The sequence below is a fragment of the Triturus cristatus genome, chromosome 11, assembly GCF_964204655.1.
Source record: "Triturus cristatus chromosome 11, aTriCri1.1, whole genome shotgun sequence".
NCBI classification, from domain to species: domain Eukaryota; kingdom Metazoa; phylum Chordata; class Amphibia; order Caudata; family Salamandridae; genus Triturus; species Triturus cristatus.
This window is the reverse complement of record NC_140594.1, coordinates 1,111,060,307-1,111,076,311: the sequence shown is the minus strand read 5'-3', so window position 1 is coordinate 1,111,076,311 and position 16,005 is coordinate 1,111,060,307. Positions and strand designations below refer to the sequence as shown.

Here is a 16,005-nt window from a genome sequence, read left to right as displayed (position 1 = left end):
TTCTTACTGGCTATCTCCGTTAAAAGTCCACCCTTTCCTCCATAACAGAGTTGAACCCGTATGTATGCGTGCACAAGGTGGTGGTTCTCCTGCAGGGTTTCTTTTTCCATGGTGGACATCGCAGCCTGCACGTCACCTTTGAACTATTTTTACCTGTATTTTAGAGTAGATTTCTCTTGCAACCATTAACCAGGCACATTACTGCTGTTGTCTAAAACGTTTTCTTGTGTTGGATTTGGGCTGAGACATCCACACCTTGACCTGTCAAAACAATAGGTCTCGCATTATTAAAGTTTGAGCTATTGGTGTTGCATTATTTAGCAATGCCAATGGCTCAAACTTTAATTATGCAAGACCTATTGCTTTGCAAATGCTTGTTTTTCTTTACAAAAAGAAAATCTCAAAATGGGATTTTATTTTTGTAAAGAAAAAATATAATGCTCTCCTCAACATGAAAGTCTTCTCCCATGGCAGGGGGAGCATTATAATGTTTTTACTGTTTCTTACCACCAGATTTTACCTGCTGATAAGGAACAGTAAAAAATGACTACAGTTTTTGGCGAGCATTGAAATCGGGCGGGTGGACCTTCTTGTTAGTAATATGTATGCTGTAGCCATTATACATACAAAGCGACATTAACAATTCCATATAAATACAGGTGGTACCATTTTATGGAACTTAATACATTTTAAGTAGTGCCACCTTGTTGATAATATCAAAAATTCTGAAAACATGAAGAAACAATCTAGTCTTGTATATAACAACAGTAAAGAGCAAAGTTTATTAAGAAGTAATTTTCCTCTCATATATACACGTCTACAAAAGTATTTTGGCAAGAGTCTTTTTTCTTTGTTCTACAGGTATTGCATGCAAAATTATATCTCCTTAAATAAACTTCCTGCAATGGAAACAACTTCAACAGGGGTATGCACCCCGTTCTTTCAAAATGTTACACTTTTACTTTACTGTAGAATGAGGGCCGAGCGATTCTTGTGTGATATGGAAATGTCTCTTGGTTGGTTTGACATTGACATCTGATGCCTTTGACGAAACCCAGTGCATCCTCCAATTTTATATTCTCGTTTACTCTATGCTGAGTGGTTATTGTTCTTCACATGCGGAACAACCGCATCGTTGTAGAATTTTTCCAGCTTGGGCTCAGTCGACTTCCAGAACTTAGCATCAAACTTAACAGGAGCAATGGTGGTCTCCTTCTTGGTGTACACCACAAAGTCAGTCTTCTTGACGCCTGTTGTTGCCATCTGTGTCTGCACCTGTGTGTAGTATGGGTGGTCTTTCTTGAGAGTGTAGGAACCACCAGCCGGGGTCAAGCAGAAGCTGTCATCTTTGCAGGCTTCTCTTATTGTGTGGTCTTTGTGTTTGTACGGGCACTTGACCTCCAGGAGGCCAATGGGCTTCCCAGTAGAGCTGTTCGTAACAACACCATCTGGAGTGGCAGCCAGCCAGGTCTTCTTTGGGTGAATGAAGGTGCCGCAATCTTCAACTTTGATGCCTCCTCTTGAATTCCTGGACTTGAGGTGCTCATATTCCTGGACTGCCCTCTTTTCATTTCGAATTCCCCAGGACGTAGCTGGGGTCTGTATGACAGGACTCTGACCCACGACTGCCTTGAGATAAGACTGTGGCACCTCTGAACTCTTGTCATTCGCAAAATGGCTATTGGCAATCTTGTGTGCTACAGAGGCCGTGATGCGGTTTTCTCGCCATTCATGCCATTTTGGGTTGTCTCGCTGACCCCGTGTTTCTTTCTCTATTGCTTTGACTGCCTTCCCCAGGGTCATATTAGATGATGATGTTCGACTAGAATGGCTTTTTTGATGGGATTTGGCACTGCTGACAGCCTTGTAAGAGGGTGCAGACATGGTGTGCGTAACCTGAGCTGTGCGCTTGCCCGTTGAGAAGGATGTAGTTGTGTTCTTTGCCCTTCCTGAAGCTGGGTTAGACCTCGTGGAGCCTGGTTTGGATGTTGGGGCCCTGGCACCCTTCAAGGAGGATGATCTGTTTCCCCCTCTGGAGGCAGCACTTGTAGAGCGGCCCATTGTTCAAGGTAATTCTGTCCAAGAAAAACAGAAATCTAAAACTTTAGAAAAGATTACAACAACTAATGGACCTCAACAGAGAAAGGACACAGCTGTGTAATGCATAGATCTCTAAACAGCATCAGATTGTCAGAGGTTTTAAAATTACTTGACATTTTTTTTCCATATAAATTAAACAACAAGATAGCAAGGAATATTCAAGATTTTGAACTATTCCTTATGGGTTGAAGGAACCATATACATTACTTACCGGTAATCTTCATTCCCTGAAACCTTAGTTCTCCCCATCTCAGTCCATACTATGTGAGGACAGCCTCCTTGTAAACACAGTTTGCAAAGACCTGTGTCTATTGTTTATTACTAAACGCTCCTTCTCACATCAAGAGTTGCTTTTAAGAAAGCTGCATTGAGGAATAGAGACCAACCGGGCTGTCAAGGGAGGGATCTTGGGCTGGGACAAGGAGGACTAAAGTTTCAGGTATTGAAGATTACTAATAAGTAATGTTTCATTATCCCAACACTCAGTCCCTTGTCCCATTCCATACTAGAAAAGGATATACATAAGCAGTGGTGGTGCGTCCATTGGGGGCGTTGGGGCGTAGCCCCCCCGCCCGTAGCTCCCTCGACGTTTCTAAACTTAAGTAAACTGAATCAGGTTACTTAAGTTCAAAGACGCCGAGGGAGAACCAACTGACAATCATGTCAGTCAGCATGACGTCGGACCGCCCACCCCCTTCAGAGTCTGAAGGGGGTGGGCGGTCTGGCGTCATGTTGACTGACATACTGGTCAGACCAGGGGCAACAGGCAGCAGCACAAGTGCGCATGAGTGGGGAAGGTGAGCGAATTTTCACCCGTGCCCAGTCATGCGCACTTGTGTTTGCACTGGCTTGCGCATGCCCATTAGGAGCCCCTCGGTCTCCTAATGGGCAGGCGGCGGGTGTAGCGTAAGCTGTGCCCTCAGTCAATCCTGGCGCTGCTGGCAGCGCCAGGATTGGCTGAGAGGGGTTGGCAGGCCCCTCCAGTGCCGTTCGTGAAGGCGCCCAGGGGAGCAGAGGTCTGAGAGGTGGCGTTGACCGGCTGTGAGGTAAGTTTTTTTGTTTAATAATAATATTTCATTCCCCCCCGTGCGCGACCCCGGCCTCCCCCACCCCCCCGCGAGCCGCGACTGTTTATGTTTCAAATATGTTTAAGATTTGTTGCAAACAGTTTTATCTTCTCTGGTTTAATCGATCTTGCTTTCTAGAATACCCCAATAGTCAACAACATACAAGCACTTTTAATGAACTCATCGAATCTAATCTCAACATTTAAACAGAATGACGCAGCCAGCATCTGCCCCACAACACTGAGCTTTTACTGAGAAAACAAAAACTCTTTACATGTTCATCGCAATTTTAACACAGAACATTTACTTAGATACAAGTATGCTTAAGTGTTGTGGAACAATCCACTCTCCAATCGCTTCTTTGTACTTGCATGTCTTTGCCACAAGCATGGTTTGCTTCTTGTATAAACAAGCCACAAACACCACTTCCGCCACGAAACAAAGTACTTAATAGGACAAGCAGTTTGCATTGAAATCTGAGAGTGACCCCTCTCACGATAAAACCAGCCATCTGAAAGGTGCCTGTGACGGTAATCCTGCTCGATGTGTGATATGTACAGTAGCGCGTGTACTGTTGCCATGTGTGTTGTGCGTTACTTCAACATGATACGATGTCGTATGGCGTCCTTTGATGCCACGTGGGTCACCCTGGCGTGCCGAGCTCTCACAGGCTTTGTTGATATATGCTCTGACGTCACGGGGTGTTTGTGGTTCACTGGAGTGCGGTTCTGTGCTTTGCCGTGACGTCACGTGCCCTGGTGTAACCTGTTGTACACGGGGCCCTCTCACCTGGTGTACTGTGCTGTCCTGCTCTGGCGTGTGCTCCAGTGTAATGAGGCGTCTTCTGGGATCCCGTTGCGGGGTGTCATTTGTATAAAGCAGACAACCAACTGGCATATAGCATGACACAGCTGTCATGTGTGGCTAGGTTCCTGGGCAAAATGATTTAAGTAGGTGTAGCGATAGAGCGTGTACTCATTTTTCAGCTGATGAGGGTTACAAAACAACCTATGCGTCTTCCCTGCCACTCTGTTAAATGAAAACATACGTCATATGCCTGTACCTAGTGTTGGTACATGTACGCCTCAGATGACATGTATAGTTTGTTGTTTTACATGGTGCTCTGTTCTGGGTATGGGTGTCTTACCGTGACCACCTTTTCGAATTAAAATCTGCCCCAAACAATTATCAGTGCTGCATGACTAGGCAAAAGAGCACAGCTTCTGTGGGGAGATGGGGGGCTTTGGTTTATGGGCGGGACAGTGCTACAAAACGCCATGTCTTCTCCGGTCGCAGTGTAAAAAGGAAAGCACACATCTACCTAGGTGTCAGGCTGGTGTGCGTGGCTTTAGGAACTATGTGCATTTTTGGTTCTGCGGAAAGTGCTCAATCTACCTCCTTCATGGCAGCTCATACAGGCTTCATCATCATCCACGTGTGCTGCTTGAGTGAACAGATTTCTTGTTATTTTCTTAGAACGGTGTTTTGAGATGGTGAGCAAGAGCCCCAAATCTCTTCGGTAATGATCTTAAGTAGGGCTCTCCTGTCTCCCACCTGCTTCCTAGTCGGAATAAGATGTGCAACCTAATTTTAACACAGGGCTGTTGGTGGTCGTTATGGGCACTGAAGAGGTTAATCTTGCATTCCTTAAGAGTGCTCACTATTTCCAGGATGCTGTATTTTGTTGTGTAGCATATTTCTTGTACAGTGCATACTTTGAACTGAGTTGCATTCAGGCATTTTTAATGGGCCACCATTGAGAGCTTTAGATCAAAGGCTGAAGGCTGTGTCAATTTCTCACAGTGCCTGTCAGTGGGTCAAAAAGGTGTTCAGAAAACTTAGCCATCCAACCCCTGGCCTCTCTGCTGAACAATCAAAGCAAAGGTCACTTATTTAAGTTGCGATTGTGATTCTGTGCAACTGTGTGTGAAGGAGGTACACAGTTGCCAAAATATTGAGAAGGCAATTGTAAAGGAAAATACAGTGCTTACAAGTGAGTCAGTGCGTTGTGTTTTTGGGGGTTGAAAAGTGAAGTTCTCTGATTATACTGAACAAGCGGCTGGCTACCTACGTCAAATCTCTACTATTGATTTCATAACACTTTCGCAAGTGCTTTATCAACCTTCCTGCTTTCTCAAATTTGCTTGAAAATGCTCCATTTATCCACTCTTTTTCTTTTTTTAAACCCCGGTAGGTTTTTCAGGCTCGCTCGCTAGGCTCGCTCGCCTCAGTGCAGTACCACGATAACTTTCCGCCTCACCACTTTCAAATGTCACCAGCCGTCACTGTACATAAGTTAAGGTCCAATTCCTCAATGTTTACAAACAAGAGAATAAAGCAAGGAAATTGAACTTCATAATCTTTTTTTTAATTGCCTTAATCAATACATCAATTACTACGACTCCATAGAACATTTCAGAACACCCAAACCAAAATTATGTGAATTGGACATATCAAGTTTGTAGTGCTTAACAAAATTACCTTCTGAAGCGTAGGTGGCTGCTTTGCTCAAGTGGCAGTAACATTTCTTATAGACCTTCCTTGTACAAAGCCAGGGGTCTGAAAACCCATACAAGAATATGCCGAAATGATAGCTTGTTGCCCCCATCTACTAACGGAGATAGTAGATTTTTTTCTTTACCTCTGTTTGCATTACCAAAAACAACAATGAATTCCTTTTATAAATGTCCTTCATTCTTTTTAAGTAAACTGAGAATGCAATGCCCATTTCACATCCAGACCCCTGGACATAAGGAATGTTTTTATTTTTAAAAAAACCTGATACAATTAGTTCCTGATGTTTATATAATTGAGAGTGTGCTTCTGATTGAAAGTTTGGGGCCAACCTAAGCACCACCCTGTCAGGAAAAAAAGTCTGACACACGAATGAGTCGCTAACAGTGCTCCCAATTTTCCAATATGTCTTTCAGTCGTAATTGCTACTACAAATATGACTGTATACTGTAGGTAAATCCCATAGAGGAACCACTGGCGACAACTCTGGTGTTTTACTTTCATCTAAATCTCTTCAGTAACCTTTTCACTAGGGGAACAATCTGTGCTAGAATAAAAAAAAGTATCACCGATCCCCTTTATTGCTACCCATTGGGGGGACAATGTTGAAAGAGTTAACCCTTTAAAAAAAAAAAAAGAACTCCAATGAAAATTCTCTGCTGTGATGACGCTAGGTGGAATTTTTTGAAGTTGAGTAGGAAACCCATTTTTTGAGACAAGTTACCACCTTTTCCAAACCAAGTTGCGTCTTAGGAAGACAAGAAGAGGCATTTAACCAATCGTCCAAATAAGATAGGACTTGTACACCTCTCAAATGTAGAAGAGCGCCACTGGAGCTATTTCCTTTGCAAACACTCTTGGCGAAGTCATGAAGCCAAAAGTTACAGCCACAAATTGGGAATGGTCGCCTGCCTCTGTAAAACACGAGAGAGGTTGACTTTCTGCTTGAATTGGAACACGAAAATAAGCATCTTGGGGATCTTTAGTCATCAATAGATCTACCTCTGATACCACTGTTATCGCCTCCTGGAGAGTTTACATTTTATGTTTAGATGTCTTTTATTGGTTTTCAAATCAAAAGTACAACATACAAATAAGACACATTCCGTGCGTATTTCTGAATTTACAGCAGCCGGATCAGCTAGAGTAGAGAACAGTGACCCAAAAAACAATTGAACAGTACCCCCCTGGCTCCCCCCTCCACAAAGCCTGGTATGTGGATAGTACATTCTTTAAGTCTCTTCTTGTATTGGCTATTCCAGAGGGATTTATGCATCTTGTTGTGTCTTATCGGCTGATGTTACAGGTTGTGGTGGGTCAGCTAATCGCAATAGTCTCAGGTACCTCGGACAGGTAAGTTCTGTAAATTCTGAAGTCAACAGTTTCAGAAAAGGCTCCCAAAGGTCTTGGAAGGAAGCTCCAGAATTCGTGAGTGACAGAAATTTTCTCCATCCCTAGTATCCCCCACATTCTGTGCAGCCACCCCAAGAGAGTAGGTGTAATCGAAGTGCCCCAATGGGAGAGAATGTTTTGCAGGTCCGTCCTCAGCGCCAGTGCCATTTGCCTACCTCTCCGTGTTTTAAGAGGAAATGTGAGCGGGTTAGGGAGGCCCAGTAGAGTGTAACCAGGAAAGAGGGGTATTTGGGTGCTGAATTGGAGGTCGATGTCATCCTGAATTGTTTCCCAGTAGTTTGTCAAGTGAGGGCATTCCCACAGCAGGTGAGTCAGAGTTCCCAACGAGCCACATGCCCTCTAGCACAGAGGGCTAAGCGTAGGGTTACCTCTGTGTAATCGTGGGGGGGGGGGGTTAAGTACCAATATGTGGCGATTTTCGTAGCTGTCTCAATACTCGCTAAGTTGCGCGCTGAATGGCTGGCTCTATAGTAAATATCCGTCCACTCCTTATCTGAAAGCGTCCTGCCCAGTTACCTTTCCTATCTCAATTGTCCGGGGGATTTCCCTGGTCCGGGGTCGCGTTTGAGGTGTTTGTAAAGGTCTGTTGTCAGGTGTGCGTCCGTATGTCTTGCGAGTAGCCACTTTTCGAATGTAGTGAGGGTTCTCTTGGCTTTACCCCGTATCTCCGGGTGCTTTACGTAGTGTCTAACCTGTCTATCAGTAGCGTTCTACCTCTGGGAGGTCGTGCGTCTTGCGAAAATCTGTAAAGGGAATTGGACCTTCCACGTCAAAGAGGTGTCTATCGAACGGCAACCCTCTTTAGTCCAGTGTGCAAACTCTGATGCGTCTAGTCCCGGAGTGAAGTCTAGAGTATTTACTATTGGTGTTATTGGAGAAGGGAGAGTCGTTAGCCCTCGGGAGGTGGTGCCCTGTCCCAAGCTAACAGAGTGGGATGCGTTACCCTGGAGAGGTATAGGTTCAGGGGCCTGGCAGCTTTAGCGAAAAAGGGAGCTCCCCAGAGTGGTTGTCTAGCTAGAGCCCTAGTTATAAACAGCCAATATTTCTCAGACTCCGGCCTTGACCACTCCACCAGTGGCCGCAGCAGCACCGCCCAGTAATAGTCCTGCAAGTTAGGGATCCCCAGCCCCCCATCAGCCGAGTCTCTATAGCTTAACTCACAGTTTATTCTAGGTTGTTGGTCACGCCATATAAGGCGCACCAGGTCTCTCTGCAATAAGCGCAATACCCCTTTTGGGGGGACCAACGGAAGGGTCTAGAATATGTATATTATCTTAGGTAGTATTGTCATCTTTATGGCTGCTATGCGACCTAACCATGACAGTGAGTAAGGCCTCCACTTACAAAGGCAGTCACGAACATGTCGCAGCAGCGTCGTGTAGTTCGTCAAGTTACTAGATTGTATATTAGCCGAGAGCTGCAGCCCGAGATAGGGGATTGTGTCTTGTGCCCAGTGGAGGTGGTGTGTCCGTTGGAGCGACTCCAAGGTATCGGGACCCAGGGATAAATTGAGGGCCTGTGACTTGTGAATATTGACTTTGAAGCCTGACGCTTGAACAACGCGTTCCAACACTGTCAGGAATGCCGGTAGTGACACTCCTGGCTTCTCCAAGGTGGCCACGACATCGTCGGCGTAAAGGCTTATTTTGTGTTCGTCACCTCCAAACTTTACCCCTGATATTGAGGGATCATCGCGCACTCGTTGGGCCATAGGATCCATGTACAGGGGAACAGGAGTGGCGAGAGTGGACATCCCTGTCTGGTTTCTTGTTGGATGGGGAATGGTTGCGAGACTAAGCCATTCACCCATACTGAGGCGGAGAGGTTTGTGTAACTACCCAACACCCAATCAATAAAATGCTGCGGCAGGCCAAAGTGTTTCAGGGTTACCTTTAGGCCAGTGTACCCTGTCAAATGCCTTCTCGGCATCTACTGATAGTATCATACGCTCATACTTAAAGTGTTCAGATTTGTCTATGAAGCGTAGAAGGCTCTTAGTATTGTCAGAACACTGACAGCGCGGAAAAAAACCTGACTGATCAGGATCTATCAGCCCTGGCAGGTGGGAAGAGAGACCTTGAGCTAAGATACCAGTGTGATTACCTACTCTTCTGAGGAGCTCCACCGCTTAAACAACACCCCTTCCCCTTGTACACCGTTTGACTGTTCGTTGAAACTGTCTTCAAGTTGCTCACACTGCAATTTTTCTTACTCTGGACACCCTGCTCCTTCTGTGCCTTTAAGCCCTCCCTATCAGTTTTGGAATATTAACTGTCGATCTTTGTCCAAAAATCGAGATCACATTTTTGATTTACTATCTTCTACCAAACCAGATGCCCTGTTCCTAACGGAAACTTGGCTTCATGCTAGCTCTGGCCCAGACGTAGCTAGCGCTTTACCTGCGGGATACGTAATAGTCAGGCTAGACAGAAGCACGGGGAAAGGTGGGAGGATTGCGATTATTTTTAAAGACATCCACTCCTGCTCTTTGGATGCTGTTCCTTTTCCGAACTGTGAAGCCGCCCTGTTTAAATTAGCAGTTTCCCCTCGATTGAAGCTATCGGGCATTCTAATCTACCGTCCCCCTGATCAGCCTACACAGTGGCTAACCTCATTTGCTGAGCTTGCGGCCCCTCTTGCTATGAAGGCAGCGAATTTCACCATCGTGGGAGACCTAAATCTCCATCTAGAGGACTCACAGAACGGACCCAGTAGAATGTTTCTTTCTGATTGCGAGGCCATTAATCTCATACTACGCAACAGTGGTCCTACCCATCAGGCAGGACACTTATTGGATCCTGTCATCTCAAACATTCTGTTCGATTGTTCCTCTCCTGCTCTTCCTCTAGACTGGTCCGATCATTTTGCTATATATTTCACCCTGCCCGCTGACACTAAAAAGTGCACGTCCCTTCCTGGCTTTAGGAACAAATACAGATCCTGGTCTAAGCTGAACATTCCGGCTTTTAATGCCTCTCTTATGGATTCCTGCCCGACATCAATCTTGGGTGCATCTCCCTAGCTCAGGAAGTGTCTGATTGGCTAACTTCTAATATTAATCTCCATCTGCCGCCGCGTCTGAGTCCACTGACCCCACATCTTGTTCCTGCCCCATGGTTCACAGATGATTGGAAGGCATCTAAATCTAAATGCAAACATCTAGAGAGATCCTGGAGGAAAACCTATGCCCTGAACGATAAATTGATCTATCGTTCAGCACTTAAGCTATACCATCAAGACTGTCGAAAGGCTAAAGCCCAGTTCGTTTCTGTGTCCATTGAAAAGGCCATCAACCGCCCAAAAGCCCTCTTTTCTATGGTCAAAAAGTTAGCCGGCTCTAAGACCGTTCCCACACCACCTGCGTTAGGGGAAGCGGAATGCAATGAAATAGCTGACTTTTTTATATCGAAAGTCGAAACCATCCACAATGCCCTATCTCGCGCTTCCCCTACACCCCCTTCCATACCCCCTTCCGACCTTTCCACCCCGGATTCACCGAGCTTGCAATCTCAGGCATTTCAGATCTCAGAATGGCCCTTGCTAAACCCCAACACGCTGTCTGCCTGCCTAATGAAGGTCAACTCAGGCTCTCCCCTTGACCCGATTCCCATGAACACTCTCCGCCTGCTTTCCCCTGATGCTCTTCTCATCATTCAAGCGCTCCTGAACTCCTCTTTGCGAGAATCAATAGTTCCGGAGGAATGGAAAAGAGCTCTTGTAGTGCCACTCTTAAAAAAACCTGGTGCAGACCCTAAGACGCTCGCCAACTTCCGACCTATCTCTCTGCTGCCCATGTTTTCAAAAATCTTGGAAAGGCATGTCAACACCCATCTTACATCTTACGTGGAGACTACAGGCTTTCTACATCCGTCCCAATTGGGATTCCGCTCTCATTTCTCCACTGAAACCACCCTTTTGGGGGTCACCGAAAATTTACGCTCCCGTCTTGATCATGGCGAGACCATGGCGCTTATTCTTTTAGACTTAAGTGCCGCATTCGACACAGTCTCACATCCCATTCTTATGAAAGCCCTGAGATCGGCGGGAGTGTCGGGCTCTGCTCTTGCCTGGTTGGCCTCCTTCTTAAATCATCGCACCTTTCAGGTGGTTTCCTCCAGTTCCTCTTCCTCCGTTCGTTCATCTGCGCATGGCGTTCCGCAGGGGTCCTCACTGAGCCCTATGCTCTTTAATATCTATGTGAGACCCCTAGCTACCATCGTGGAAGACTCTGGTCTTTCCCTTCACTCATACGCCGATGATACCCAGATCCTTTTCTCCCTCTCCTCGGCTGCAGAAAACGCTCCATCTGCTCTCAAATTAGGACTCAGCCGAGTAGCAGAATGGATGCAGGCGAACCTCCTGAAACTGAACGGAGATAAGACGGAGGTGCTTATTCTGGGCAAGCAAAAGCATCTCTGGAACTCTGTTCATTGGCCATTAGAAATGGGCCTTCCACCCATTCCAGTCACCCAGGTTCGTAATCTTGGTTTTGTCCTGGACGACTCTCTTTCCATGCGACATCAAGTGGTTAAGGTGGCAGCCACTTGCTTTTCCATCCTAGCGTGGCTTCGCAAAATTCTATGGATGCTCCCAATATCGACCAGACGTTCGGTGGTCCAGGCCTTAATCACCTCTCGCCTGGACTACAGCAATGTGCTGTACCTGGGAGCCACTCTAGAGCTCCAGAGGAAACTTCAGCTCGTACAGAACTCTGCTGCTCGTCTCCTCTGTAAGGTCCCGTGGCGATCTTCTATTTCTCCTTTTCTGAGAGACCTTCACTGGCTTCGTATCGAGAGCCGTGTCAAATTCAAGGCCCTCTGCTTTTTGCATAAAATCAAACAAGGTTCGGCTCCCGGCTACTTGAAGGCCCTTGTTCAACAATACTCCCCTTCTCGTCCCCTCAGGTCATCTACTCAAGGTAACTTTCGGATTCCGCGTTTTAAACTGGCAAGAATGGGCGGACGCTCCTTCTCCTGCGTCGCCCCCAAGCTGTGGAACTCTCTCCCGACCACACTAAAACACGAACCATCTCTGTTAAAATTTCGCAAAGACCTTAAAACCTGGCTCTTCTCTCATTAATAACACTATGCGTAATCATTAACTCTACTGGCGCCGGGAGACCCCCTGTGGGTAGCTGCGCGCCTTACAAATTCAATTACAAATACAAAAATACCAGTGTTTTTAAGGTCAACGTTTAAGAGGTAAATGGAACAGCATGATGCACATTGGCTTTTATCTTTTCCTGACTTGGATATTACCGTAACTAGTACTTCTAACATCGTGTGTGGTATGGGAGCAGATGAACCAATCGAGTTGAATACTTTCACCAGCAGTGGAGCGAACGTGGAACAAAAGGTCTTATAAAAAAGGGAGGGGAATCCATCTGGTCCTAGGGATTTTAGCGGTTTTAGTTTGGATATAGTGGAGATGACTTCCTCCAATCTAATTGAGGATTCAAGGTCTTTGACTTAGCTAGGGACCAGCTTGGCAGTTACCACAGATTGTAAGTACTGGGCCGGGGCCTCATCTGATAGTTTCTGTGCCTTGTAAAGAGATGCATAAAATTGTTGGAATGTGTCCGCTACGCCCCGATCGGTAGTTTGCTCCCTCCCTTGTTGATCGATGACCATTGAGATGTTGGAAGTCTGTCTCTGTGCCCTAAACTTGTTATCTACAAGTCTCCCACTTTTATCCCCTCCCACATAGAAGGCGTGTCAGAGACGGAGGGCGGCATGTTCGGCCCTGTCAGTATCTAGGCTAGCCAGTTGAGCTCTGGCTGCTTTAAGTTGCTTCCAGACCCTAGGAGCCCCAGTTCTCTGGTCGATGCGCTCCAGCTCTTTCACTGCACTTGTGAGTCGTTCCCTCTTCTCTTTCCGGCTCTTGTTGTCAAAGGCCGAGATAGCCAAGAATTCCCCCCGTACCGGCCCGCTCTGCGCCCGGACTGACACCATCCTGGGCCTGCGGTGGGAGTGCGGGCGCCCGTCCATCAGCGCCACTGCTCCCGTACATAAGGCCCGGCTGCAGGGGACACAGCGAGGGGGTGGTGACTCCACACACAGCTTCCTGGCGGTGGGATTGCTCGACCTCCACCCCCCTACACCATACAATAACGGCGGCAACAAGAGGGGGCCTCTGGGCCTGAGGGAGACCCTGCTCCGAGTGCCCGCTAGCAGCAGCCACCACACTGCAGGCGACAAGATCCGTGCAATAACGCCAGTGACTGTCCAAGACAACATACTACCCGGCCTCCACCCCCATACATCATAGAATAACAGCGGCGGCGGGGGGGGGTCTCTGGGCCTGAGAAAGCCCCCGCTCCGAGTGTCCGGCGAACCCGCTGGCAGCAACCACCACACTGCAGGCGACAAGATCCATGCAATACCGCCAGTGACTGTCCAAGGCGACATACTGCTCAGACGCAGCTGAGATCGGCCCCCCCAATTTGGAATCAGTGACACACTACGGCTGGTGAGAAACCCGACAGGCCGTGCGCCAGATAGAGAGGCGCAGGCAGGCGGCGGTGAATACCACCTGCTGTTTCCTAGTGACCAACGCCCGGTGCTCCCGGTCAGGGCACCATGGGGGGGCCGGGGCCAAAGAGGGATCCACTGAACAGATTGGAGAAATATGCATACTCCAAGGGTGAGTCTACTGACCCGAGGGGGGCTGCCGCGGACGACGCAGCAAGTAAAGACCCCACACGAGCAAAGGATATTACCTTGCAAAACATTATGGCTACGCTCAACAAGGTCCATGCATCGCTAGAATCCCGCATAGATACAGTCACTACCGAATAGACCCTCATATGCGCTGACTTTTGCAACCTTAGCTCGCGAGTGACGGAAGCCGGAAAGACGACGACGGAGTTAAGCGCAGACACACGTATACTGAAGAACCAAATAAAGCAGCATGGGTTGGACAACAAACAAATGGCGGCGAAGCTGGACGATTTCGAAGGTTGCTCCCGTCGCAACAACGTCCAAATCGTAGGTGTGCCAGAGGGAACGGGAGGTCCTGCAATGGACCTATTTGTGGAGGACCTGATTAAGAATCACTTGCAGCCAAAAGGACTCTCCAACTACTCCTTGGTGGAACGGGCTCACATTGTTCCTGGAGGCAAGCCGCGACCGGGTGCCCCCCGCCCCGGCCAATTCTTGCGAGGATCTTTAAGTTTCGCGACCGGGATCTCATTCTGCAGACAGCGAGGGCGGCACCCCCCTGAGGTACCAGCACACAACAATCTCCTTTCCGGACTCCACCGCGTCCGTCGCCAAACAACGACAAACTTTCCTGGCCATAAAGCAAGAACTCAGGAGCCGAGACCTCAAATACTCCATGATGTTCCCTGCTAAGTTGAGAGTGGAGGCAGAAGGGAAAACGTGGTTCTTCACCACACCTGAAGAGGCACAGGAATGGCTAGAGGGCTGGCGACGAGTCTCCTACTGTAATGGCTCCGGACAAGATAAAATAGCGATAGCCATCCACCGCCAGGGACACAATCTCACGACTGAACGGAATGGGCAACAGCGGTGAGAGGCCAGGCTGCAATACAGCGGACCTCACCCTGAATTCTGGACACTCCCAGAGAAAGGTTTGGTCCCAAGTCGAGTACGACAGCCACGTTCACACTCAACGATGAAACCCAAGAGGCGACGAACCGGACGAGCGCAGTAAATAAACACTAATACAGCAAAGACCGAACCCAGTTGATACTGACCGCAGCAGGGCCTCGATATGTGAGACAAAAGTGGTGAAACAAAGACACTCTCCACCCACCTACGAACTCGCCATAACAGGCAATTTGGGACAATAACCCCGTGATGCGGTCCAAAAACGGGGACAACTGGTGGACACTCCTCTCCCTCTACAGATGTGTTGGGTAAAGGGATTTAGGCCCTCTGCAAAGTTGGGGTGGCGGGAAGTTTCTATATCGTCTTGCAGGGAAGCAGGGAGGGGGAGGGACCCAGGGTTAATAAGGGAAGTTTTGGTTTGGTTTATTTTATTGCATTGTTATGTTTTCAGGCACACTATATGCTTATGTCGGCAACTTCACCGGAATTCACCGTTACCTAGACCGTAAAGTACACACCGTCACTACTCCACATGATCACTACTCCTGATACACCTCAACAAGACCGAATGCGCATGCAAGCCCTGCCCATGATTTCCTGGAATGTTAATGGTCTCCGAGACAAGCTGAAGCGCGGATTAGTCCTCCAATACCTAAAGCGCAAGGCACCAGCGATAACAATGATACAAGAGACTCACCTGACGGGGACGACATGTAAAGCACTTGACAGATGGGGCTTCAAACTGACGGTCCACTCAGAGTTCACGACCGGCTCTCGCGGGGTAGGGATTCTCATCAAACAGTACCCAATAATAGTCAAAAAGACATATACAGATGACCAGGGCCAGTTTGCGGCACTGACATGCCAATGGGAGGGCCGTCTACTTAATGTAGTCTCCGTTTATCTCCCCCCAGCGCTTCACTCAGTGACATACCCGGCGCTAGGAGCGTTCTTGCTGCAGCTCCCACAGGGCAATCTAATTATAGGCGGGGATCTCAACGCTACGCTAGACGACACCATGGACCGCACACCCCCGCGACACCAGCATAGGGCACACTCAGCACTTACGGACTTCATGGAGACACTGGGCCTCGCGGATGTCTGGAGGCATCGTTACCCGCAGGCGCGCCAATACACATACCACTCGGGCGCCGAAAACAGCTTCCCCCGAATAGGTCACATATTGGCACCGGCGGGTGAAATAGCTCACATCTTGGAGATCTCCCACTTGCCAAGAGGTATCTCCGACCATTCCCCACTTAGTACTAATTACACATGGCAAACTACAACTAGACTTAGAACGTACCCGATTTACCCCGGCTATTTGAAAAACCCAGAAA

The 16,005-nt window shown here is 47.8% G+C and overlaps 1 protein-coding gene across 3 annotated transcripts in view; it reads right to left on the bottom strand.

The window, feature by feature from the left end:
• Nucleotides 1–806: 806 nt before the first annotated feature.
• LOC146786105 (uncharacterized) overlaps nucleotides 807–16,005 on the bottom strand; it is a 52,057-nt gene continuing 36,858 nt past the window's right edge. For all 3 annotated transcript variants that reach the window (XM_085635602.1, XM_085635601.1, XM_085635600.1), the window contains exon 2: nucleotides 807–2,075. In XM_085635602.1, the coding sequence (XP_085491728.1) occupies nucleotides 1,090–2,061 (972 nt within the window). In that variant the 5' untranslated portion in view covers nucleotides 2,062–2,075 and the 3' untranslated portion in view covers nucleotides 807–1,089. The remainder of the gene's footprint in view (nucleotides 2,076–16,005) is intronic.